This window comes from Hyperoodon ampullatus (assembly GCF_949752795.1).
Source record: "Hyperoodon ampullatus genome assembly, chromosome: 2".
NCBI classification, from domain to species: Eukaryota; Metazoa; Chordata; class Mammalia; order Artiodactyla; family Ziphiidae; genus Hyperoodon; species Hyperoodon ampullatus.
The window spans coordinates 42,636,918-42,662,787 of record NC_136915.1 but is presented as its reverse complement, the minus strand read 5'-3'; the positions used below and the strand labels follow the sequence as shown (position 1 = coordinate 42,662,787).

Below are 25,870 nucleotides of genomic sequence, written 5' to 3'. Positions count from 1 at the left end.
CTTTTTGTCTGTTTGTTGGCCCAGTGGTAGAACACTTAGAAAGAAGAGGGAAGGGGTTATGGGATAGAAGGGGCCCCTCACATTTACAGGTTGTTTTAGTTTACAGGTGTCTTTATCTGTCACCTGGTTTGAACTCACAAGTACTATCCAAAGAAGGTAGGGTAAGGATTTATCTTTTTACTGTATATTGAGAAAATGGAGGTCCAGGGGAATACAGCGACTTATGCAAGGCCATGCCTACATCTATTAAGTGTGTGTGTGTGGAGGAAGGGGGCTGTGGTGTAGGACTTTGACTGACATCTGTCTCACTTCTGGTTAGTCCAATGCACTGCATCTGGAATTTTTGACCAGGAAGTTGGTGCGTGTGTGTGTTTGTGTGTGTTGGGGAGTGTAGAGCTCTTGGGTAAGTGCTCATTTCTTTTGTACTTAAAGGGTGGCCTGTCTCATTGGGAAGGCTCCACTGACTGGTGAGGGGCACTGGGAAGAGAAAAGGCAGCTGAGAACTAGTTGTCTTTTCCAGAGTCAGGACCAGGAAGTGAGAGTGACATTCATTTTTTCTTCTTTGTTGTCCGGCTCAGGGACAATGGGGAACCTGCCAGGATTCAGTGTAGGAACCCTCACCAGGGAGATGGAAGCAGAGGACTGACGTTCCTGTGTGCCCAACCTTGGGAGTGAGGGGGAGGGGGAAGACTGCAGAGACTCAGAAGCCACCAATACCTCAGTCCAGGGCAGCAGGCAAAGAATCTCGCTTCAGGACGCCTCCTTTGGCACACTGTCTACACCTTATGTTAATGAAAACAGGGACTCCACTCAGGCAGCTTCTCTGTGTGGCTGCCTGCTCTGGCCATAAAAAACAAGTCGATCAATCCAACATGGATTTAATTTGAAAAAAGGAAAACTCTATGTATGTGATTTCAGGCTTCATATCCTATCCTGTAGTAGAGCTGGCAGTGGGCTCCACGATCAGAGGCTCTAGTGAGTGTGGTGGGAAGGCGAGAAGGGCTGAGATCCTGGTTACCATTTGAGAACGGGATCAAGGTTGTCACCATCCATATTTCCTTGACATAAAGAAAACACAGACTAGGGGGCCAGGTGGTCTGTTACTTCTCAGACAAGTCACCTAGTGACATATAATTTACAAATTTTCTCTCTGGTCTCCTTTTACCATTCTACACCCATTTCCCTTCTACCTTGTTTTTTAAAAAAATCTATGGCTATTTTAATTTTAGCTCTTTTCCATCTCATAAGCCAATTCAAATCCTTTTTGGATCAAATGGCATATAAATAAATAAGGAGGCAGGACAGGAAACAAGCCAAGAAAATAAAAAAGAGAGGAAGAAAAAGAAAGGAAAATAAGAAGCCAAATGTTTCTTCTTTGGGGTGCACCGGCCTTATCTGTAAAGTAAGTATAGACATTGCCTATATTGGCTACTTTAATAGGGTCAGAGGAGGTACTGAATATAAAAATCTTTGAAAATAAACATGAAAGGCAAATATTAGGGATTATTAAGTATATATTGTATGCTCATACTACCAATGAAACTATTTAATCTGATTTAAGACGTTTGTGATGAGAAATTCTATTAGCAGCCATAGGAGTTAGGGTAATTACCCTAATTAGCTGCATCCACTTAGTGTAAATGGTGCCTTGTTCCACCAGACATCCAACTAAAAACAAGGACCAAGCAGAAAACCAAACCAGCAAGAAATTGAAGTAGGTGGAAGGAGAGTCACTCAGAGAACATGGCCCTGACCTCAGCAAGAAAAACAATGATTCTCAAATCACAGACACCATGGGAAGTCTGAAAGTTGTCCACCTCCTGTGTTAGGTCGGGTTATTTATTAGCAAAGTAGAAGGAACACACTTTGGAGTCTGACAGACTTGGGTTCAAATCATAGCTCCAGAACTTATTAGCTATGGCCTTGGATAAATTACTTAAACTCTCTGAACTTATTTCATAAACACAAAGGCGGTACTAACTTTACCCCACAGAGTAGTCCTGACTATTCTATTCATTATCCCTTGAAGATATCTCTGAAACTTGGCTCAGCTGTGTACTGGTCTGTGTACACAGACTACGATGTACTCTCGACCAAGTTCAAGGCTTCCTCCTACTTGACACTTGCTCTGAGAACCCCAGCCCACAGTGATCTTTTTATCATTTGAACACCCATAGCTGATGTTTTCTTCATCTTCATTCAGCAGAGGCAGGTAAGGGAATAGAAAGACCATAGGTTTTGCACTCTCCAGCTAACTGACTCTAAGCCTTGGCTTTCTTATCTGTAAAATGGGGACAATATCACTGACCGTGCATAACTGGTACAAAGCTTCAATGAGATAACATATATGGCATGCCTAGCACTGTAGCTGACACACAGTCGGCAAACCTCCAACTTCATTGTTCTGTTATGAATCCTTTTGGGCTATCTTTCCAATGAAATTAACAGCTAGGGTCAGGAAAGGTGAGTTTGGGCTTCGGTGAAAAACAAAACAACCCCCCCCCGCCCCCCACCCCCACACAAAACAGCAAGGTGGCACCACCTTTATGCATCATAAGCAGGCTCCCAGCCCCTCCCAGACCTGCAGGCTTCTGTAGGGTCCTGTGATTTGTCCTGGCCTCCCCGACTCATTGACCCTGCTAGCAGCAACATGTGTGCACAAACTGTCTTACCCTTTTTAGCTTCTTCACAGAAACTGATACAGAATTTAAGAGAAGAGAAGGAAAGGAAATAACATTTACTTGGCCTGAAGGAGCAGACACTAAATAAATACAATTGGCCGATTGAAAATGTTTTACAAATGTAAAAGCCTTATATAAATATATGGCCTCCATCTGAATTTTATCTTCTTTCCAAACTAGAAATATCTTCTCCCATCAAAGCTCAACTTGGGGCCGTAAAAAAAACAAAAAGGCAACTTAAAAAGACCTATAGTTATAACAAGGAATAAAAGACAGATAACAGAGTTCATCAGTTAAGAGCAGTAAGGGAAATGTGGAATGGGGGCAGGGTGGAGGCAGAGTGAAAGAAGAAATCACCACTACCACAGCTCACAGAAGACAAGAAAAAAATGAATTTCCCATTAACACATCTCAGAAAGCACTTTCCTCCTACCCTGAAGCTGACGAATTACATTTTTAGATAATGTGTGGAAATTTCAGTTTGACATTACCTTCCTGCTTAGTTCCTAGTCTCAATCAACCAGGTCACTTTACAGAGAAGGGGGAAGTGAGTGAGTGTGTGTGTGGCGGGTGTGTTTATGTGTTGGGGGAAGGAGGGGTGGTTAGTGAACAAGGAATTGGTCTTATGAACCAAACAGTCAACTAAAGTACAGAAATAGAAAATCCTTAAAATACCCAGTCCTGATTCACATCCTAGGTAAAAATCCTCTGAGACATCTCTCTTGGGATTTGAGAATATTTTCCTATGGGTTATCTGAGTTCAGAAGCAGGGCAGAACCCTCTGATTTGGAAGGGAAGATGAAGGGAAAGATAGCCAGGGGGCAAAAGGAAACCATACCTGCTCTATAATCCTGCCTATTGCCATCCTGGGGAAAGAAATGTGTCGAAAGAAAAAGATTGTGCCTGCACAAACTCTAAACCTCACAGCTCCACTCAATTGCCAACCTGTCCCAATTAGAAAGGATGGGAGGTCTCTGATTGCCCTTGATGGGTGTGTAAGAGGCACAATGATTATATGGCTTACTGTCTGCACTTAACGTTCTCTAAGTTCCCCTTAATAAAGCAGACCCCTATTCGCCTGTTCTGTAACTGCATTAGTTTCCCAAATCTTCTCCATACCTAAAAATTTTCCATTCACCTCCAATAATAATCAACCCCCTCCCCAAGTCAACAATTCAAAATTCTTTTATTCTTCTTCGTGGAATACGTATAAAATGACTGCAGGGAGGTGATAAATAAAATAACAGATGCAAATCTGCCTGATTTTCCTCTGAATTCAAGAGGCACATTGTACTGTACCAAGTACATTTTCAAAATCAGCAGCAAAATATGCTGATAAATGCTACTATTTCCTCTACTCTTCCCATCGTTAACGAATATCCCTCTGATATGCATGTGGAAAAGTTCATTTAGCTAATTGATATCTTGGGATTTTCTTGGATATGCATAATTGAGGCCGGGTTTTAAGTATGCTTAAACTTAAGGCAGCATCCATTTCAATACGGTGCTTGCAAGATAAAGGAGAACACAGTGAGGGGTATTTTGTGAAAAGAGAATCTGAAGGTGAAAACCACTCTAAGTCTATGCTTCCTTGTTCAGGTAAGCAGCAACCTGCTTAATTTAAAAACACTGGCATTAGTGAGAGAGTGGCATGGACATATATACACTACCAAATGTAAAATAGATAGCTAGTGGGAAGCAGCTTCATAGCACAGGGAGATCAGCTCCGAGCTTTGTGACCACCTAGAGGGGTGGGATAGGGAGGGTGGGAGGGAGGCTCAAGAGGGAGGAGATATGGGGATATATGTATATGTATAGCTGGTTCACTTTGTTATACAGCAGAAACTAACACACCATTATAAAGCAACTATACTCCAATAAAGATGTTAAGGGCTTCCCTGGTGGCGCAGTGGTTGAGAGTCCGCCTGCTGATGCACGGGACACGGGTTCGTGCCCCGGTCCGGGAAGATCCCACATGCCGCGGAGCGGCTGGGCCCGTGAGCCATGGCCGCTGAGCCTGCGCGTCCAGAGCCTGTGCTCCGCAACGGGAGAGGCCCGCGTACCACAAAAAAAAAAAAAAAAAGTTAAAAAAAAAGAAAAACACTGGCGTTTATTTAATTCAATGCATAGCATGCTATTTTCCAAAACAAAAGATTTTGAATTCTAATTATATTTTCCCTGTACTAAAAGTTTTCATTCCCTAGGCAATATAAGCTGAATTGGTTTGTAACGGGGAGATGTCAGTTTAGTATTTTCAGGGAAACTGCCAGCGATAAACTATAATGGGATAACTCACAATTAGTCAGACAGCCAAGAGTTCAAGTTCCAGCTCCCCTACTTGGGAGCTAAGTCACCTTGGGCAAATGACTCAATTGCTCCTAAGTCCAAGTTTCTTTGACTGTAAAATGACTGTCTTGTGGATTACGTGAAACTCCATTTATTGATCTTAGCACAATGCTTAGCACATAGTAAGTACTCAATAAACATTGGCTATGATTATGAATCTCCAAGAAGTCCCAATTTACTATTTAAATGAGCAACTATATTTGAAGCTTTTAATATAGTGCCCAGAACACACAGAAGGCACACAAAAACATACAAAAGCTGCTGCTATTATTTTTATTCATCTTTGCTGGGTGCTGTCAGAAATTATACTAATACAATTTACCCTAAGGCTGAATTCACGTTTCAGGAGTGAATTCCAAGCACTTTCATATTTTAGGATTTTTTTCAGGGCCTTTTATTGTTTATAAAGTTATCTTAGAAGCAAAACAATTAAGTTCTCATAGTGTCCCTATTAGTCGTTCCTTGTAAGTAAGTATATAAGGTAACATGAGGTACCCCACAACCCTCACTCTCCTCTCCCTCTTTAACCCAAGAGACTGTATTCCATGTAATGCCTCTTGGCCTTGATGCTCTAACAGACACAGCCCCCTGCCCAACACCCCACTGCTGTAGTCCACACTCCACATCTTACCTCCTGAGAGGGACATACAGGAATATTAGCACTTTCACAAATCTGAGAAAGAAGAGAAGTTACCCAATGTCACTGAATCAAAACTGAGATGGTTCCTTTAATTAGAGGTGTGATTCTACATACAAAGCCTTTGGCAAAGAACTCACCCTGATGTCTCCAGTAGCGAAGCATCTTTTTTGCCTTATTCTGCTCTTTCCACTAAATGATAATATTAATTAAGCCAAAGATGTGTTATAAAGGAAGAAATGAAGAGATGGATTAGAGGTGGGGTTTAGGAAATGCTGTCTTTGTCCGTTGGGGTGCAACTCTAACTGTCTTGATGTTTTTGTATGCTTAGCTTCACTTGGCAATGCTGCTTCAATATAAGACTACTGCTTCCAAAGAGGCACGTCCCAGCTCTACTTCCTTTGTCCAAAGCACAGAGGAATAAAAAAGTCTTTTGTTCTTAGACTGGAATTTTAGCTCCATTCTTTGCTTTTCTTCCCTCTACCTAAATCCTAACCCCATCTTTCAACCACCGCCGCTCCACTCCGGCCAATAGCTCCAGCTAACACAGACTTCACCCTTTCTCAGCCATCCACAGCCCACATAATCTATTCCATATAGCGGTCACTCCATATATTCAGTTTTATAATCGATAGTGTTCCGTTTGGACCACCCTGTCCTCAAAACCCCTGCTTCAGAGCTCTCACTCGCCTGAAATGGATAGAAAACTCCTCTTAAAAACTGCATTGTATGGGTACATGGAGAGTGACATGAAGTAAAAGTATAATTCTTTTTTTTATCTCTATGATGTAAATAATCACACAATCTAGACCGGCAGATCAAAACTATTTGTTGTTGTACACTGATTTATTTCTGGTGATTGTTCTTTGTTAGTTTCCCCCATGCTTTCTCTATTCCTTTTGGAGAGAAGTGATAACAAGAGGGACAATTATAAAAATGCAATTTAACATTCCAGCTGTTCTGGCTTTAAGACATACCCTGAGCCACCAAACTCTATCCTGGTTCAGCCATATGTTTCCTTCCCTAAAATACTGATCATCTAGGAACCTCGATTCAGAAATACAATCTCAAAGCTTGAAAAACAAAAAGGCAACAAAATTTTAAAAAAAAATAAGAAACTAATTCAATTATCTGCAGTCCACGGTAATAATAGAATTTTTACCAGGGGTTTGGTGTTCTTTGCCTGAGTTCCTCAGTTGCATAAATCCTTGTGGGCCACATGCCACTTTCCTTCCTCTCTAGCAGCAGAGGCTGCATGTGGATGGAGGAGAAAAATAAAGGACATAGCTTCCAGAGCCTCCTTGCGTTCACAGCTGCACACAAAAGCGACTAGGGACACACGTTTTCTCTCCTTGGTACCTAGATTATCCTGATAAGCAGCCTTTCCCAATTGGAAAAAAGAAAATCTAGTATCTCTGAGAAGATATTAACAGAGATGTCCAAAAGCACTATGAGGGAATCTTAAACCTGGCACTTACAGTAAATTTGGGTCTCCACTGAAGACGGAGTTATATCCCCAGAGGATGATAAATATTGTTATCTTTGCCTCCCGTTATACACAGGAGTATTGTTTTTTTTTTTTTTTTTTTTGCGGTACGTGGGCCTCTCACTGTTGTGGCCTCTCCCGTTGCGGAGCACAGGCTCCGGACGCACAGGCTTAGCGGCCATGGCTCACGGGCCCAGCCACTCCACGGCATGTGGGATATTCCCGGACCGAGGCACGAACCCATGTCCCCTGCATCGGCAGGCGGACTCTCAACCACTGTGCCACCAGGGAAGCCCAGGAGTATTGTTTTAAGCCATGGTGCATTAGGTGCAGAGTGCGGCCAGCAACTGCTACTCAGAGGAACCCAGTGTTTCATTGGGTTATGGGCTGAGGGTTAGCAGGGATCTTCAGGTACCACAGGCAGGGGCACCCTGCACATGCTTCCACATAAGATCACGCTTTTGGAAATTGGGGGTGAATCCCGGTTCTACCACCTGCTAATAGCTGTGCTGTCTGGGGAAGTTACTAAGCTTCTGTGTTTTCATCTAAGAAAATGGAGGCTGTTTTTAATGTTAAGCGAAATAAGGTATGTTCAGTGCCTAGCAAGTACCTGGCATAGAGTAAGTACTTGATAAATAGTAACAAGTATGTCCTCAGTACCACAACACTTAAGTCCATGCCCAAATTCAAACGCAGAATTCGCTGACAGCCCATAGCCAGGAGCGAAGCCAGCCTACTGGCAACACCATTAACAGTTTCTCTTGCCCTCCCTCCCTCCTTTCCTTCCTTCCTTCCTCTTTCCTCCCTCCCTCCTTCTCTTCCTTCCTTCTTTCCTTCCTTCTTTCTCTCTCTCCCCCCACCTCGCCCCCTCTCTTACTCTCTCTCTCAATTTTAGAAGCCAGAACCTTCTAAGGGAATCTATTACATTCTCTTCGGGAGTGGTTTAGGCTGGAAAATCTTAATCTTGAATTCTTATCTCTTTGCCACTTCCCACCCCCCAAATCCTCCCACTGGATATTTAGAACTCCTTGTAAACTTCACAGGATCAAGATGCATTGAGATCTGTAGGAGGTGTTGGAGGAAAAGGGGGACTGGGGATGTTAAAAATCAGGGCAACAAAAATACCTATGATGTCATTTACCCTGACTTCTGAACCACTAGCAGCAGCCTTTTAACTTGGCTGGTGTGAAACCTCACCTCTCCCAGCCTGCGTTATCACTTAACCCCAAATGTAGGCCTCAGAGCGTCTTCCATCAGAACGATCTCCACTCCTTCCCCACCTCCCTACAGCCCTATGTCTCCCTCCTTCTCTGACTTTTAGCGTAGCCAATTAAACCTGAACAACGGGTGGATGGAGGAAATATGCTGCATCTATGGAATGGTACAGCAGGGACCAGTTTCACTGTTAATTTAAAATGCTAGAATTAATTAGGTAGTGTAAATGAAGAATTTAATAAGCACTCTTTACAACCACAAGTCTACTTTTGTTAAACACTGCTACCAAATGAGGGCAAATATCTCTGGTCTCTCTATATTTCCCTGCCTCATTCCCATAAGTTCTCTGCAAATAAAATTCTTTTCCCCCCTGAATTTAAAAAATGCATAATTATAAATTTATGCCTGCATTGTATTTCTGCTTTCAACCCGTAAGCTTCTTCTTTAAGCTCAGATGCTACTGTATGTCTCTGCTTGTGCTGGAGAGGGTGCTAAACAAACCAAAGTTGACAATTTTGGTTTTGTATACCAAATTAAAGGCTGTCTTTGAAGCTGTCACTCTTATTCAAATACACTCAGTGAACTACCAAATTAGCATTCTTTCAGTAAAGGAATCTGCTTGTTTAAACATGTGTCTTTAGAAAACAAGGAACAACACCATGAATCAGTACTTCTCAAAAATCTTACTATAGTTCTAAAGGAACTCTTTTGAAAAGGTGATTAATAATATTCACTAATCTAGCTGGCAGAGTCCCTATTTAGAAGGTAAGGCTACACCAAAAATACATTTTCTATACAGGAGTGGGAGGAAGAATCATATGGTTAACTGGTTTTAATTTGGTTTGAATTATCATCCTATTATATAAAGATTCTTCAGGAATCTAAACATTGGCTTTCTGAGAGCATAGGCAGCTCTGTCAAAGGATGGATGATCCAGGGCTCTGGGATAAGAACACCAAAGCCCTGGCCCATTTGGAGACCTTGATAAAATTTCTCTGTTCTAGCCATTCTCCTTGAAACATACTAACTGTACCTATAATAATAACACCCTCCCCCATTACTGAGAGACTGCTATGCAATAGGTATTGTGCTAGGCAGTATATATCCAGTCTCTCATTTAATCCTCACAATAAGCCCTTTGAGATAAGTATTCTTTTCCAATTTTACAGAAGAGGAAATTATGTTTAGAGGGTTATGTGACTTATATTTTCGACAGTTATTTTAGTTTTATGATTTTGCAAAATACTTAATATAAATGGGGGACAAATTAACAAGTGAATTAGAAGAAATGGAGAATATATATAGTTACATGCACATAAATACACTGGATTCTCTGATTTAAAAATCAAGATAATGTATCTCTGTATTTTAGAGTTTCCTTTTTCTTATATAGGCCAGCTGCTCTTCAATTAAACTGTCCAGAGAGAGGGAAACAAAAGTCAACACCAAAAAATGACAAATACTCAAAGCTGAGTGTGAATGATTTTAGGACGGGAGCATCAGAGAGCAGTAGCTTCACTGCCGTCACTATGTAGTCCAGTATTTTTCTAAGAAAACATTCCCACTTCCAGAAGGGTTACAAGGAAACTACCCTCATCCCCAGTCCCAAAGGATAATAGCGTCAGTATCTGGCAAACATTAAGTCCTCAATAAATGGCTGTCAGTTAGAAAAAAATCAGAACCTAAAACTTTCAAGTATTGAAGTATAGGGTATTGTTTCACTTTCAAGTAAAAAGTCTCTGACTTCTCAGAGATTATCTTCACAACAAACAAATAAATAAGATAAAATACCTTCATCAAGCATCTCCCTCCTACTACAGGGTAGTTTTATTCCAGAATCATCTGCTATCCTTGGGGCCTATTTCTCCCAGGGACAATGGGCAGTTGTGACCACAATGGCCCCCTTTAAAAGACAGTCTCAGATACATGGAAAGACATTGGACACATGCAAACCAAATGTTTGAGAGGAAAGGGATAAATAGACAAAAAACTAGTATAGGGAGGGCAGAGGGCAGAACTGAGAACTAAAGAACAAAGGGTAGGGGTGGCTGATTAAGAATAAAAGAGGACACATCCAAAGGATTATTTCACATAAAGTAAAGCTGAGGAAGCTCCAAAATTTTATCTGCTTCCCAGTCCTACCAATTTGCAATGTGGTTTCATGTAGTATACATACGCATATGAGTTTATGACTGTGTACCCACGCTGACCTTGAATGCAGGATACACGCTGCAGACACTCAAAAGGCATCACCACACATATGCATTTCTGCTAAGATCTGCACATCTAATGGAACAACGCAGCTGTGAATCCCAAGCCTAGAATATCGAAGAAGAGCATACCTGTAATTTTGTCTCTCACGAGTTTGCAGGATTCTATTTCACCAATGCTCCCAAAGAGACTCCTGAATTCCTCTTGGGTCATATTCTGGGGTAAATAGTTGACTATGAGGTTGGTTTTGCTGTCATCTGTGGCTGCCCCTGTCTGCATGGGAGAAGGACAGTTTCTATTGTTGCTGGAGGGTCCATTGCTTGTATTGGATGTCGGGCCATTTGACACCTGAGGCTCCATGGTGCTAATTATCTAAATAAAAATAAAAATAGTAAGCCTTTTGATATCTCAAAGACACAAAGTCTCTTTCAAGATTTTATTTTATTTTTTGTAAAGAAAGAGAACAAGATAAAGCAGGATGGAGCAAAAGAGATGGTGTTGTGAACACAGCCAATTTAGAAACATGTTTTTAACCAAAGTGTTAAACTCCCCTTGCTATTTTTAGGCCAGCCCCTGTAGATTTTGAGCACAGACTAGAATGCAGTGGGAACTCTCCCATTATTTTGTTAATGAAAAGCTAATTCCTGTTTTCATTACACAATCACTCTCAGAAATGTATACTTAAGCCACACCAAATTATAATTAAAATGTAAAGTAATAATCATGATTAAAATGATAGTTCCATTAAAGCTGAAAAAGCTAAATATAGAGGGCTATGCTCACAAGGTCAAATACAGTACCTGTTTATTAACTGTCTCATAAAGTAAAATGACATTAAATTAAGTGGGGTTGTTCCATATGGGAAGGGTTTAGATTTTCACTGATACTTAATACTGATCAAACTTCAGATTTCATAAAGGCATGCTGGGGAGCTACAAAGTTATCTAATAATTTTTCTCCCCAGCGCCTCTGTTACTATTTCTCCTGGACCTCAAATAAAATTAAAAACATGAAGGAAAAGTTCTCTCTAGGTCTCCACTTTAAGTCTAGCACAGCCCCAGGCTGTCCTCTCACACATTACTTAAAAAGGACGTTCACTGTATCTAAACAGCCAATAAAACAAATATTTCCACGAATGTGTGTACTGTTTGAGGAAGCATGCATGGAAGTAAAAGAGATAAGTCTCGGTCTCTACCCACAAGGGGCTTACAGTCCACAGAAGACACAGAAGGCAAATGGCTACAGTAGGACAATGGGCCTGTAACAGAGGAGCAATTAAACCTGCTTAAAGGATAGGGGCATTCAGGAAAGTCCCAAGAAGATACTGATAGAATAAGGTTTCACATGAAAAATGGGTTTAAGCTCACGGAGCCGGGTCCTAAAGATGCCTTGTATAGAATGACAAACATGGAGAATCACAAAACTACAGAGCCGGAAGGCACTTCAGGGAATAAAATTCAGTTCAAAACTCTCATGTTTGAGATGAATTCCAGAGACATCCAGTGACTTTTCTGTCATCACAGGAAAGTGGGGCAGAGTCTGGGCCTGCACCCAGTTTTCCTGGCCCCAAATGCAGCTCATCAGTCCCACTTTTCCATTCATCCTAGCACCATTCCTTATTCATCCTTCACGGTGTGCTTTCTGTCTTATGTGAAATTAACAATCACCTCCTTGGAAAGGGAATCATGCTCTGCCATTCCCTAGTTGTGTGACCTTGGGTAAGGGATTTAAATTCTGGGAGCCTTAGTTTTCCTCATTTGAAAGAGGAGAACAATGCCACCTGCCTTGCAAGGTGGTAAGAAGTATCTGGTGACAGGATATATGTAAAGTGCCTGAATAGTTGTGGGAACATAACCACAATCATTGATATTTATTGAAGTCATTCTGCCAGTCACCTGATGTGACTTCTCTCACTGACTCCCCACAAGAAAGCAGTGAGCCATATTCTAATATCCTCTACATTTTATAGACAAGGAAACCAAAGCTTAGCAGATACCTGGTTACTAGTAGCTTCCATTACTACCATTTGGCTGCTCAGAGAATTTTGGGGAGATAAGCATGTTTATCTAATATACATGTAGCAAAATGCACAAATCTTAAGGGTACAACTCAAGTAATGTTTACAAAGTAAACACAACTCACACCTAAGTAACCACCTTTCAGATCACAATACAGAACATGACCAGCATTCCAGCCTTTCTTGTGTCCCCACCCCTGTTATTCATACCACCCCCAAAGGTAACCACTACTCGACTTCTAATCCATAGATTTGTTTTATCCGTTTTTGAATTTTACATACATGGAATCACACAATACATACTCTTTTATGTCTTTTCACACATTATGTCTGGGTGTCATCCATGTTGTGAGGTGTAGTGGTAGGCTGTTCTTCTCCACTTGCTGTGGAGAATTCCATTGTATGAAAATATCATGTTTTATTTATCTCTTCTACTTTGATGAACATTTGGGTTGTTTCTAGTTTTTAACTATTGTATATAATGTTGCTATGAGCATTATATACATGTCTTTTCGTGTACACACACACACATTTCTGTTGGGAATATTCCTAGAAGTCTATTTTTTGGGTCATAGGGTGTATTCTGCTTTAGTACATACTGTCAATAGTTCTTCTAAGTAGATGTACCAGTTGACACTCCCACCAGCAGCGTAGGAAAGTTCTAGTTGCTGCTCATCCTCATCAACCTTCAGAGACTGTTTTTTGCTTTTGTTTTGTTCTGTTTTGCTTATCTACTCATCTGAAACATAGTGGTAGTAAAAAGGGAATGAGTTTTTAGCCAAGGGAACAGCTGACTTAAAATTCTAGTTCTATTACTTATTAGCTCTGTGATCTCAGGCAGGTTACTTCAATACTCTTAAGCCTCAGTTTCCTCTTTGTAAACTGGAATAAAGCCTACTGTGCAAGGTTATTTATATATATAAGTTGTCTAGAACATAAAGTGGCTAGAAGCATCATAAGTATTATTCCTCATCATGCCCTACATAGGTGAGCATTACTGTAATCGTTTCTTCTTCTGATAATCACAAATGGGATATGAAACCAAAAGAAAAAAAAAAGAAGTCTCAAGAGGAGTCATGGAAATAAGGCAGATTGAGGAAGGTGGGAAGCTTCTAAGATTCTTTGCCGTCATGTAGGTAACATAAGTGGCTCCACTTAAATCATCACAACTTTCTTGGCTTCAGGTCAACTGTGGGATTGCATTAGGCTGGTCCAAACAGCAAGGAGAAAGCAAAGGGTTCCTGAGAGGAATCGGAAATCAAGCTCTCCTCAGCACTGATAGAAAATGCACCCCGTAAATCCTATTCAGCTGCTCTGCCCTTGAGGCAAGGGCCCAGGAAAGAATGAGGGCGATGTGCCCAGGGGAGGGGTCACGCTAATGGAGATGTTGTTCCGGAGCATCACTGAAACTCCTGGCTGTGCGGCAGGTTTCTGCTCTGCCAAGCCTCGGCCTCCTGGGTCTGTGCAGTGCCTCCGTTTGCTGTGTCGTCTCACTGCTTCACTGAGTCAGGTGTCCAGGCAACAAACACAAGGAGCACTGCCAACTCAATAAGGAACTTAAAAAACAGAATTTATCCAATTCAGGAGGCTCGGGTGGCAGAAGCACAGAGCTGCCCAACTACTGCATTTTGATTTAGTGGCAAAAAAGCCAGTCCCACAATCTACAGAACACCTTCGCTGCTCCACTTTCTTAGGTTACCCTTCTTACGGCTCGGCTCTTGCACAAACACCTAGAAAATATTCTGCAGCGAGGCAGCTTTGTGGGTGTTAATGATGGCGTAAGAGGAATGTAAGTCATACCTAAGCAGGCTGAGATTCTGTGGGACTAAGACTACTGAAGGTTACCTGACAGCCGTGTTCGGTGTTTGTTCACTGGATGCTCGACTCACAGACACACGTGGCGAAAGCCAGCACTTGTCTCTGTGAACATCTCATGGGTCTCCCTGCTCTAGAAAGGCCTAGGAAGTATCAAGTCTGCAGCAAAGAAATTTCAGTTCCCCAATCAGCTTTCTGGATCTCCTTACATCCTATGTGGATTTCCTAAATTTATGTTGACTCCTGGAGCTGAGCCCCATCTGGACATCCGACAACATGAACTGGGCCCAAACCTCTGAAAAGGAATCATGAGATACAATGTTCGGTATTGAGGTACCTTAACCAAACAAACCTATAAATTAGGTCAAGTCATTTCTCATCTCATGGAGATGGAGCTCTCTTTGCTCTGCACACACACTACACAGTTATCCTTTTGTGGACTCAGAAGGAACTGAGGAAAATACACATATGCACACACACAGAGTTTTCTCAATAAAAACGTACAGTTTCAAAGCTGAGAAACATTTGCAAATGTGTTAATATACATCATGTAATAAGACCCCTTGCTGGTCTTAATGACGCATCCCAGGATGCAAGACAGGCTTAAAAAAAGAATCAGAAATGTAAAATGTCAGAATCAAATCTGATACACAAGTGAACCAAGAGCATTTTAAAACATTACTTGGAAAATAAGAAAGTTGCCAAGAGGTAAATATACTGAATGCAAGAATATGAAACTGTGGCACTTTAAGGTTACATGATAGATCTTAAAGAGAGGACACTTATAATCTCTACTTGGGAAACAGACCAGAGGTAAACATGTGTATTAGTGGGAAGCACATCCTTCAATAAATTCAGAGGCCGGCTCGGCAAAATCAGAAAGCTTGCTTCCCTACTCTAAGGCCTTTGATATTCTAACAGCACAACTGTCATTGCAAATAAATATATCAGTTACTCAAGTGTGCATATGGACTTTAATGAAGGATTCTGTGTGGGTCTCACAGCCAACTTCGTAGCTGATCAGGTTCCAAACCCCTGACTTGCCTTCCTTCCGTCCTCTGAATGGCAATTAAGAGCAGAATTACAGTCAGCATCCAGGATAGAGCATTGAGGAGGTTCAGTTGACTTCAAACTCTAATGGTTGTACAAAGCACTGCATTAAATCTTTTATGTTCCCGTGATATATTTTAAGAAACATTATACAGGCAGAAAATTTCAGGGGTAAACTATTAGAGCAGTGCACAATAATGTAGGCACTCAAATCCTGTCATTGTAAATGTTGATGGTTTGAATGACTAATTACTCACACTCAAGGCATTAACCTCACCCCTCCCACTCCCCCCCCCTTTTTTTCTGCAAAATATACAACAAAAGCGAGGGGGAAGGCCTCAGGCATGCAGCTGCTGGATCATCACTCTGGGTCGTTTATCTCTGTGGAGGCAGTGGGGGTAAGAAGCAGAGGCTGGGCCAGGCTTCTTTCTTCCTCAGGATATTCTTGAAAATAAGAGCCAACCCTCTCTGCCCTTCATGGTATCTCTGTCACCACAATTCTGGGTCCTTCCCAATGGTCCTAAATTAACTGTTCAGTCACATCTTTTGTTATTGTCCACCCAAGGTGTCTGTTACACTACTTCCTGGACATGCCCGGTTATATGCATTAAAAAAGGGTTCATTTCCACAATGGCTAGATCTGGGAATGTTAGATGAACGGAGATGGAGCCCTGGAGTGCCAGGCACTGTGCTAGGTCCTGGGGATACACAGACAACAAAGACAAGGAGCTGGCTCTCACTGAGTTCACAGTGTGGATGCATGACAGATATCAGAGAACATCAGGGACCACCAAGCCCAACCTTGTAACTTTAATGAGGAAACTGAGGACCAGAAAGGGGAAGTGACTTGCACAGGTCACAGTGCTAGTTAGAGACAGAGCTAGGACTTAAGCCTAAGCCTATAGGCTACTTCACTTGAGTATTCTTGTGACAATGCAGACATGGCCCCTTAGATGAGAGTTTACTTCTACTTTTTTTTCGGGGAGGGTGTGGAGGTGGCCATATCACAGAAATGCACTTGAATATAGGTGTGGAGACATGTCTACCTCCTTACTTTTCTGAGTAGAGTACTTTAAACAGTTCACAAAGAATGGCGACCTGAACTCTGAGCTCCATCGTACAGAGACCACATCTGTTTTCTTTATAATAGTATCTCCTGCATGTAGGACAGGGCCTGAGAATTGGTAGGCTCTGCATAAAGAACTACTGAATGAATGAAAGTCCTTGAAAGTCCAATAGTTTGCTAGATGCCTCTTAACAACCCTGTGAAGTACAAGCCAATAATTTTATTAATGTCATCTCCATCTTACATATAACAAGAGGACAGAATACTTATTGAGTTGCTATTATATGCCAAGCATACACTTAGATATTATTTCAAATGCAGATTCTAAGAGGCATTCATTCAAGCAGGAGGGCTGAAGCTTTGGCTGACATGGACGCTGTAGAGAAGCCGGTGAATGCCTTTGCTCTTTCTCCTCAGAAAAATATATATGCACGTAACATTTTAGGTACACTAAAGCCAATCCTTTGTCTCAGACTGAAATCTCCCAATTGATTCTATGAGTAGCAATATAATCAAAGGGCAAAAACTTGCCTTCCTTCCCCAATCACTCTTTTCATGTAATTTCTTGCCCTCAGAGTTCATTCATTCATTAAAAAAAATATTTATTGCTGAAGGGTCCACATGTCAGAGGAGAGAGCAAGCACGTCCTGTGGCCAGAAAGTCCTTTAAGTATATTAAGCAAGACCCATTCTAAAATTCTAGAAAGTATGTAAGGCCTCCTTTAATATTTCTTCCATCGGCTCATGAATCTCTTACAGCTCCCTCTGTCCCCCACTCTTCACAAGGCTTTCATGTGCTCAGGCTTGGGGGGGGGGTCAGGTAAGCATTATAGGGCTGGTCCTGTTCCTCACAGCTGAGGACATCACTATTCCAGACCCCACGTAGGCACAGCAGGGGTCCTACCATAGCCCTCACACCAATCCTGTCAGCCACACCACCATGGTTTTGCTCCAGTATTTTCCACAGAAATGGCACTCTGACAATAAATTGTATGGTCTTGCATTTACGTACCTTAACCTAGTTTACACTTTCAGTATTTACTTCACGAGGCAAATAGAAGGTTACAACTTTATATTAGAGGAACCTGTGTCTGTCTATGTAGAACTCACTACTGACATTCATCATCTGAGAGCCCAGTGCAGGGCCCTTGTACTCCCATCACACCACTCTCAGCTGTCCTCAACTTCTGATTTTCTTGGGGGGTGGGGCGGTGACCTCGATACTCCATCATCAGTCAAAAGGAACAAGAGAAAAGAACCTAAGAAGGTCACAGGAATGTGATGTTTCTTTTTCAAATACTCTCCCTTCTACTTTCAGCACCCTCTAAATGTCAGCATTCCCAGAAACTAGAAAGATGCTAAAGGAATGTACTAATTGCAAACTTGCTTCAGGTGTGTACATCTGCGATCCACATATGTATTTTATTAAATATTTTAATGAGTATTTAAAGGTGTTTCCTTTTACCATGCTGGAAGGACTTTTGAAAATTTATGTATAAAGGCTAAGCCTTATGTAATAGAACAAGTGCTCCCAAGAGCATGAAGAATAATGTTTACCAAGGGCAGTCACTGAATCGAACCATTAAAGAAATAGATTTAAATTATTCATGAGAACAAAAATAAAAGTCCTAATTCTCTTTGTAGGCATTTCCCATTTGACCCTTATAAAATTCTGACATGCACGGTGTTAGACTCTGGTAGAGCAGCACAGACTACTGCATCTCACCCACTTTTCAAAAGCCTGAAAAACAAATCCCCAAAGTTAGAAAATTACACAGCAGGCTCTGTGTTCCTGAAGACAGATATTATTTTTAGGAGTAATTCCTCACTTCTCTTCTTGCTCCTTGAAAGATACTAAAAATGTCCTTACACGCCCCCCCCCCCCCCCAATTTGATATTTCTTTAAAGTTTTGTCCATCAGCTCATAAACTCCATGCTGTCTCCTCCTTTTCAAGAGGTTTTAATTTGCTCAAGTCCCTTCAGATTAAATTTTTTTTTTTTTTTTTTTTTTTTAAAGCGAATTCTCAGATCCTACCCCAGCTCCACTGACTTAGGAATTCTGGGGCGGGACATGGCACTATGTGTTTTAAATTTATTTATTTATTTATTTATTTAGGGCTGTGTTGGGTCTTCGTTTCTGTGTGAGGGCTTTCTCTAGTTGTGGCAAGCGGGGGCCACTCTTCATCGCGGTGCGCGGGCCTCTCACCATCGCGGCCTCTCTTGTTGTGGAGCACAGGCTCCAGACGCGCAGGCTCAGTAGTTGTGGCTCACGGGCCTACTTGCTCCGCGGCATGTGGGATCTTCCCAGACCAGGGCACGAACCTGTGTCCCCTGCATTGGCAGGCAGACTCTCAACCACTGCGCCACCAGGGAAGCCCTAAATTTTTTTTAACGTAACATTTTCCTGGTTATGATTCAACTGGGAAGGAGATACGTTATTAAATGGGGCCCACGAGGAGGGGCTGAGATCTATGATGTGATCACTCTAGGAAAAGGGAGCTTGGGAATATACACCCACCCCCAACTAAATTATATGTGATGACTCACAAAGACCCCTGGACCAGGGGAATCTGGCTGAACACTGCACTCAGGTCCCCTAAAACCATTTGTACCAAGCTTCTGTAGATTCTGCTAGACGGGAACTAGAAAACTCTAGAAAAAAAAAATTTAATTCCAACTGAGGAAAACATGCTGACAGTTTAATAATGCCTTTGGGCAGATGCACAAATAACCTGAAAGACCTATTTACTCTAGGAAGTTATGTGGTAATAAATTCTCAGCATATCTTTAAAACAAGTGTTTTCAATTCAAGACAAGTTTATTGAGTGCTATTATAGACCAAGGCATTGTTTGAGGAATTGGGGAAACAAAAATACTTTGATCCCTGCCCTTAGAGGGTTCAAGGTGAGAGGATGGGAAAGGAGGGGAGGTAAACAAATAATTAAAATCAATCATATACACCTCTTTCTTTTAAGCAATTCCCTTCAGACTTTGTCTAACAATGCCCCACCCCCTCACCAAAAGTACGTAAATGAAATTACACATAGACTAGTCATACACCATTCTGATACTGAACTGACAATCCTGCTTCTGGTCTAAATGCTTACGTCCTAAACAAGTGACTATTTGTAACAATGAGGTAAGCTTGAGGCATTACTCCTTTGAAACAGCATCTTCTTCACTGGAGATGAATACCAGGCATGGCAAAAGTATTCTCAGTGCTGACAGTCAGGCCTTTTAAAAAAATATCAGCCGCCACTGGAGAGAATAAGAGGCATTAATACTTAAAATAGCAGGGCCAGCATTTAAATGAAAAGCGTAATCAAAATTTAATGTCTTTTAGGCGTTGTTCTCAAATTCACAGAAATCCAAGTTTTTAATCTTCTTCCCCAGACACATCACATACATTTCTCCTCCTAAATAAATACTGGCCTCCTTTATATCTTACAGTGTTTCTTTAGGGCTTCAGTTTGTGCCTAAAATGATTTCCTGGTGTGCCCATCTGGGGCAGTCCTGGTACAACCCCTGAGTATTTGGTTTTTAACAGACTTTTACAGAAAACTCTCCAGAGCTGAGGGATGGCTTGATCATCCAGTTCATTATAAAGACAGGGAAACCTTCAAATGACACCCACCCCCACGCCCCCATTCAGTCTTCTTTTCCAAAATGGCCAATAAGTAAATACAATCCCAAACTTTCAATAGGATTTCTTCATTAAAGGCATATTTGAAAAAGACAAATGATTTCATTTTAATATAAATGCAATTTCGTGGGCAAGCGCTCAGGCTTCCTGCAAAAATATCAGCTCTAATAAAAAAAATCAACTGGAAAACAATTCCTTTCCCATTCTACTCCTTAAGCCCCCAAAATCTGAATGTTTAATGTAGACAAAATATCCAAAATGCCTAATATTAAGCTATGGGTTCCTGTTGGGATGGGAACCAGTTGTGATGGAATATATGTTATCTTTATCTTCCATACAAAGAACATTAATGAGTCACCTGTAAAACTGTCCACAGACTAAATCGGACTTATTTTCTGATTAAATGCATAAACAGTAGCCAGTGGCACAATTCATGTAAACATAAGTACTCTATATTTATAAAATGCCTGGCTAGTGGCTCAGAGTATGAGCAAACTCACCAAGATTCAGCTGTAAAAAGCCACATGTTTTTCTGTATCTATATCATGATTTAAAGCATTGGGTCACTTCTCTGAATTTAAGTTTTGTGCACACTCAGATTGAATTCTTCAGATATCTACTTAAAATATTTTTTATTTGGAAAATTAACCTTGTTTTCTTAACACAGCTGGGGTAGAGACGAGGAGGAGAGCAGAGGGGAGTAGAGGGAGTTAGTATCTAGAAAAATCTGCACAGAGCAACCAACCTTCTCTTTGTTAAGAGGAATTGTATAATGCCAACAGCCCTTCTAATTCGAAGGAGAGAGATTATCTGGGGAAATTTTGAAGCCAAAGTTACTGAGAGAAACAAAAAGTTCTCAGCACCTCAGTGCATGTATAAGTGGCCGATGTATAAATTAGACCCATGGACGATTCACACAGCCTCATATTATATCTGTATGTTCACTGGTGAAAAGATCTTGAAAAACAATCTAATAGGGTAGTTTTAAATTTGAAAATTCCTGTATCACACTTGAAATTTTATTTATAATTTCCTCCTTCACTGACTTCGTTTTCTGTTTTTGTATAAGAAAGAAACATTAGAAAAAGGGACACTCTCTGGGAAAGCAAGTGGGTGCAAGTAAAATTGGACTCTAGGAAACCAGGGTTGGTGAGAATGCAGACCTGGGTTGGGAGAAGTGTGGATGTGAATTATTTGTGGAAAAAATTGTTACAGAGAACATAGATAGAAATTCAAAGTTTGCAAGTGTCAAGCTTTAAAGGGCAGTGAAATAGTCTCTCTCTCATCATTATTGGTGGAAATATAAATGGGCACAAACTTTCTGAACCTCATGTTCATATTCTTGGACCGATGATCCATTCTGAAGCTTAGAAAAGAATCCAGAATTCTGTAGACCAAAAGTATGCACAACAAGGTATATTAAGAAAAGTGTACCCAGAAGTGTGAAAAAATAGAAACAACCTGAGGGCCCAAAAGAGGGGGTGACTAAGTAAGTTATCATATATTTTATGACACGGTATTCCACAACTGTTAAAATTATGTTTATAATGGTTTTTATAACATGAGAAAATGTTTGTAATCAATGTAGAAAAAAGGTGAAATAAAAAATTGACTATGTCGGGCTTCCCTGGTGGTGCAGTGGTTGAGGGTCTGCCTGCCGATGCGGGGGGCGCGGGTTTGTGCCCCGGTCCGGGAGGATCCTGCCCTGGTCCGGGAGGATCCCAAGTGCCGCGGGGCGGCTGGGCCAGTGGGCTGTGGCCGCTGGGCCTGCGCGTCCGGAGCCTGTGCTCCGCGGCGGGAGAGGCCACAACGGAGAGAGGCCCGCACACCGCAAAAAAAAAAAAAAAATTGACTATGTCAATTATATAAACATGCACAGAGTAGGAGGGAAAATTAAAATGTTAATAATAAATAGTAGGATTATAGGTGATTGTTATACTTGTCTCCATCTCTATCTTCCAAGTTTTTTGTTTTACAATGAAAATATCGCACTTTTATAATCTGAAAGGAAGCTATTTTTAAAAAATAAAGAAAATGTCAAATCCTTCAAACCAGTTCGGAGCCACAGTATTAAAAATGATTCCATCTCTCTAGAGACTGTCATACAGAGTGAAGTAAGTCAGAAAGAGAAAAACAAATATCGTATATTAACGCATAGATGTGGAACCTAGAAAAATGGTACAGATGAACCGATTTGCAGGGCAGAAATAGAGACACAGATGTAGAGAACAAACGTATGGACACCAGGGGGGGGAAGTGGCAGGGTGGGGCGGTGGTGGTGTGATGAATTGGGCGATTGGGATTGACATGTATACACTGATGTGTATAAAATGGATGACTAATAAGAACCTGCTGTATAAAAAAATAAATAAAATTCAAAAAACAAAACAAAACAAAAACAAGCAAACAAAAAATGATTCCATCTCCTTCCCAGAGCTGTCCTGCAGGATCTCTCCTTGGCCACACTCTGCTTGTTTCTACATAGGAGCCCAAATGAATAAAAATTGCATTTCTTGAAACAGTCTCTGATTTGGTCTCCCCTTCACCTACATCACTGCACATTAGTGAGGTTACAGTCTAAGTCTGCCTTATCGCCTGGCAGCAACCTTCATGAGGACAGCAAGGAGAGTGGATGATTTATAAGAAAACTGTTCCCTGGATCAGGGAGTGAAAAGTACTGATCTGTTCTAAAAGCTCCTGCTGACAAACTCTGATATTATGAACATTCTGCTCTTGGACAAAAGCTCCCACTTTTCTTAATTACATGGTTTGAGCAGGAGCCTGCTTTCAGGATCTGCCCAATCACACAACAGCCATTTATTTTCCCAACTGCAGCTGCCAAAATTTCCCTGATCTCTGTTCTGTGCTCCATCTTCAAGGACATCTTGTGAATGTATGACACTGTCAAGCAGCATTCCACGCCATGCTTTTTGAGTTTCTCTCGCTCTCTTTCCTGCATACGGAGATCCTCCTAATACATATTTATAAAAATCTCATGAGCAAGAAGCAAAGTGGAGAGGCAAAAAAAAAAAAAAAAAAAAAAAAATCAAAAATACCAAGTATCAGAATATTTCTACCTGCTTTGAGGCAAATACTTTATTATGGCAATGAACCACTAATATTCTCTATTATCTGTGTGATGGGTTTACTTTTATTTTATGGATGCTGCATCCTGTAATTCTTTGGGTCCCCTCTTTGTAATATTGCTAGGAAAATGAGTGCCAAATCTGTAGCCCACTATGTGTAAAGAAAGAGCATAGGACCTCACTGCAAACTTGATTTGTTTTTTTAAGCACAAACCTCACCCCTGAGTTTATCTTATTTTTAAAATTCTCTTAGTTTTCCTTCATCTCAATCTCCTCGTTGTTCTATTTTTTAAAATCTCCTACTATATGCATTATGATTTGCTTCATAACAACAGAAAATTTTGGATTAGAACAGAGGAAAAATAAGTTAATATTTCTGTCTTCACAAACAATCTTTTGTCTTTATCAAAACATGCTTTTGAAATCTCACTAATTCATACTAATTGGGCAAGAGTCAAACTGGCATTTTAAAAATTGAGAAATAATAAGCCTTTTAAAAACACATGGTAAAGTTCAAAATTATTACCTTTAAATAAAATTCAAACTGCATAATATATAATTCTCAGATAAGACCCTTTTAGGACTAATTTAATATGTCCCTAATAATTTAGATATGACACATCCAAATTATGATACACTAAGGTTACTGAAAAGAGTTGAGTAGGGTAACCATCTCCTTTGAAATCACAGACACAAAGTAAATTTGCTTGCAAACTCTTCCAACTCTTGATATATTCTTTTTATCCCAGAAATTTACCTTTTAAAAGAGTGAAAGACTAACAGATATTCAGAATCAGCTGTTGTCAAATCAGTGCAACCTAAACTTCTTTAGTTACAGGCATATTTTAAAGCAAGTTATAAGTCACAATTTACTAATGATAATATAGTGCTTCATTTGAATAGCCCCTCCCACAACTGAAGTTATCTTTTAAAAGAAGAAAAGCAGTATAAAGAAACAAAAGCCAAGCTAACTTCCTTAACATTAATGAGTTCCTTCGATGAGCCAAAAGCCATTATGTTAAATGCCCGGGATATAAAGGAAATAAAAGAGGCTCCTGCCTGCAAGGAAGTAAATAAATAAGTAAATAAGTAATTATTATATAATGTCATAAATATGGTAATGGAGAAGCACATACAAAGTGCCTAGCAAAGTCCCTGCCTGGAATATGGCAAAGGTTCAATAAATGGAGATCCTGTTTGCTTTACACAGGAAAATGTCTAGGCAAGCAATTACCACGAAGTCCTTTCAATACTGCCAACAGTTAGCACACAATAAATGGTAACAGGTATCTCCACGTACATTACTTCAGTTAATTCTCCCACAACTTTGCAAAGTAGGTAATTGTCACTCCTCTCATTTACAGCTGAGGAAACTGAGGCTTGAAGAAGTGAAGTCACTTTACACATGATGGAGAAATGAGGCTTCAGGCAGTGTCCACTGTCACTCAGCCAGAACTGCAACTTGCACTCAAGTCTGAAACCAAATTCTGTGCCCTTCCCTAAACCTCCTCGTCTGAGGAAAGAATTCCTATCAGCATAAGATGCAACCCAGTAGTCTCAGAGAAAGTAAATGATCTAATCCGATTAAAAACATTCTAGGCTATGTGTCTGCTATTAGTCAGTAAATACTGCCAAATAAATTGTTGTTACTGGAAAGATCTTAATTCAAAATTCTACATGGTATAATGGAAAGAGCATGAGGTTTGGAGTCTATCTGATCTGGGTTTGAAAACCAGCTCCAGCCTTGACCTTGGCTTAGCCACTTAAGACTCTCTGAGGTGCAATTCAAATTTACTCATCTGAAAAATGCGAACAATTTTCTGTCTGCCTTGCAGGGTTACAGTGAAGATTGAAAATAACAAATTTAAGGCATTTGGCTCAGAGCTCAGCACACAGTAAGCGCTTAATACATGTTCATTCTCCTGGTCCAAAACATAACATACTGAAAATACGTGCCCATTAAAATGTGTTGCAGGTGGCAAAGTTGACTAATCTGAGAGCTGGTAAGATTTATCCCTGGAATTTAATTTCTGAAATAGAAAAGAACACTTAAACACGTTACTGCTCATCACTATGTCAATGGCTATTTCCATTTTCAAAATGCTTCACAAACATTAACTAATAAGTTCTCACAGTAATACCAGTCAGAAAAATATAGAGCAAAGGAAGAGAGATTAAGTGAACTTTAAAAAAAAGAATAATGAAAGCACCATTTTTAACACTTACAGACAATTTCTGGTACACTTTCCTCTTTTAAAAAACTCTCTACTGTGAATGGGTTAAAATTAGATACTTCAAATGCAATAAGCAGTCCTTAGGGTTTCTGATTTCTCAAAATGAAAACCCTCTTGTTTTCACAGGATATTTCAGGAAATCGACACACTGCTCTGTATACTGAATATGGAGGGCATTCCTGGCTTTCCACATGGACCTGCTCAGGGTGAGAGAGTGGGGGTACTCTTGGTCCATTTGGATGGCTCCTCCCTCCTGTGGACCCCAAGGGGCAGCTACATGGACCAAATGCCCTTCAGGAGGATTTTCCAGGCCACCGTCGGAAAGGCGTGGTGGCAAGTGCAGAGATAACACAGCAAGTGTCATCACCCTGCAGAAACGAGACG

General features: G+C 40.7%; 1 protein-coding gene across 8 annotated transcripts in view; it reads right to left on the bottom strand.

Annotated features, from left to right (window-relative positions):
• ELAVL4 (ELAV like RNA binding protein 4) overlaps window positions 1-25,870 on the bottom strand; it is a gene marked incomplete at both ends in the record, with an annotated part of 82,799 nt that overhangs the window by 38,506 nt on the left and 18,423 nt on the right. For 7 of the 8 annotated variants that reach the window (XM_079696781.1, XM_079696782.1, XM_079696783.1 and 4 more), the window contains one exon: window positions 10,708-10,948. In XM_079696781.1, the coding sequence (XP_079552907.1) occupies window positions 10,708-10,948 (241 nt within the window). Of the gene's footprint in view, window positions 1-10,707; window positions 10,949-25,870 lie in introns of those variants that run through there. The other variant, XM_079696784.1, reaches the window with a different exon arrangement.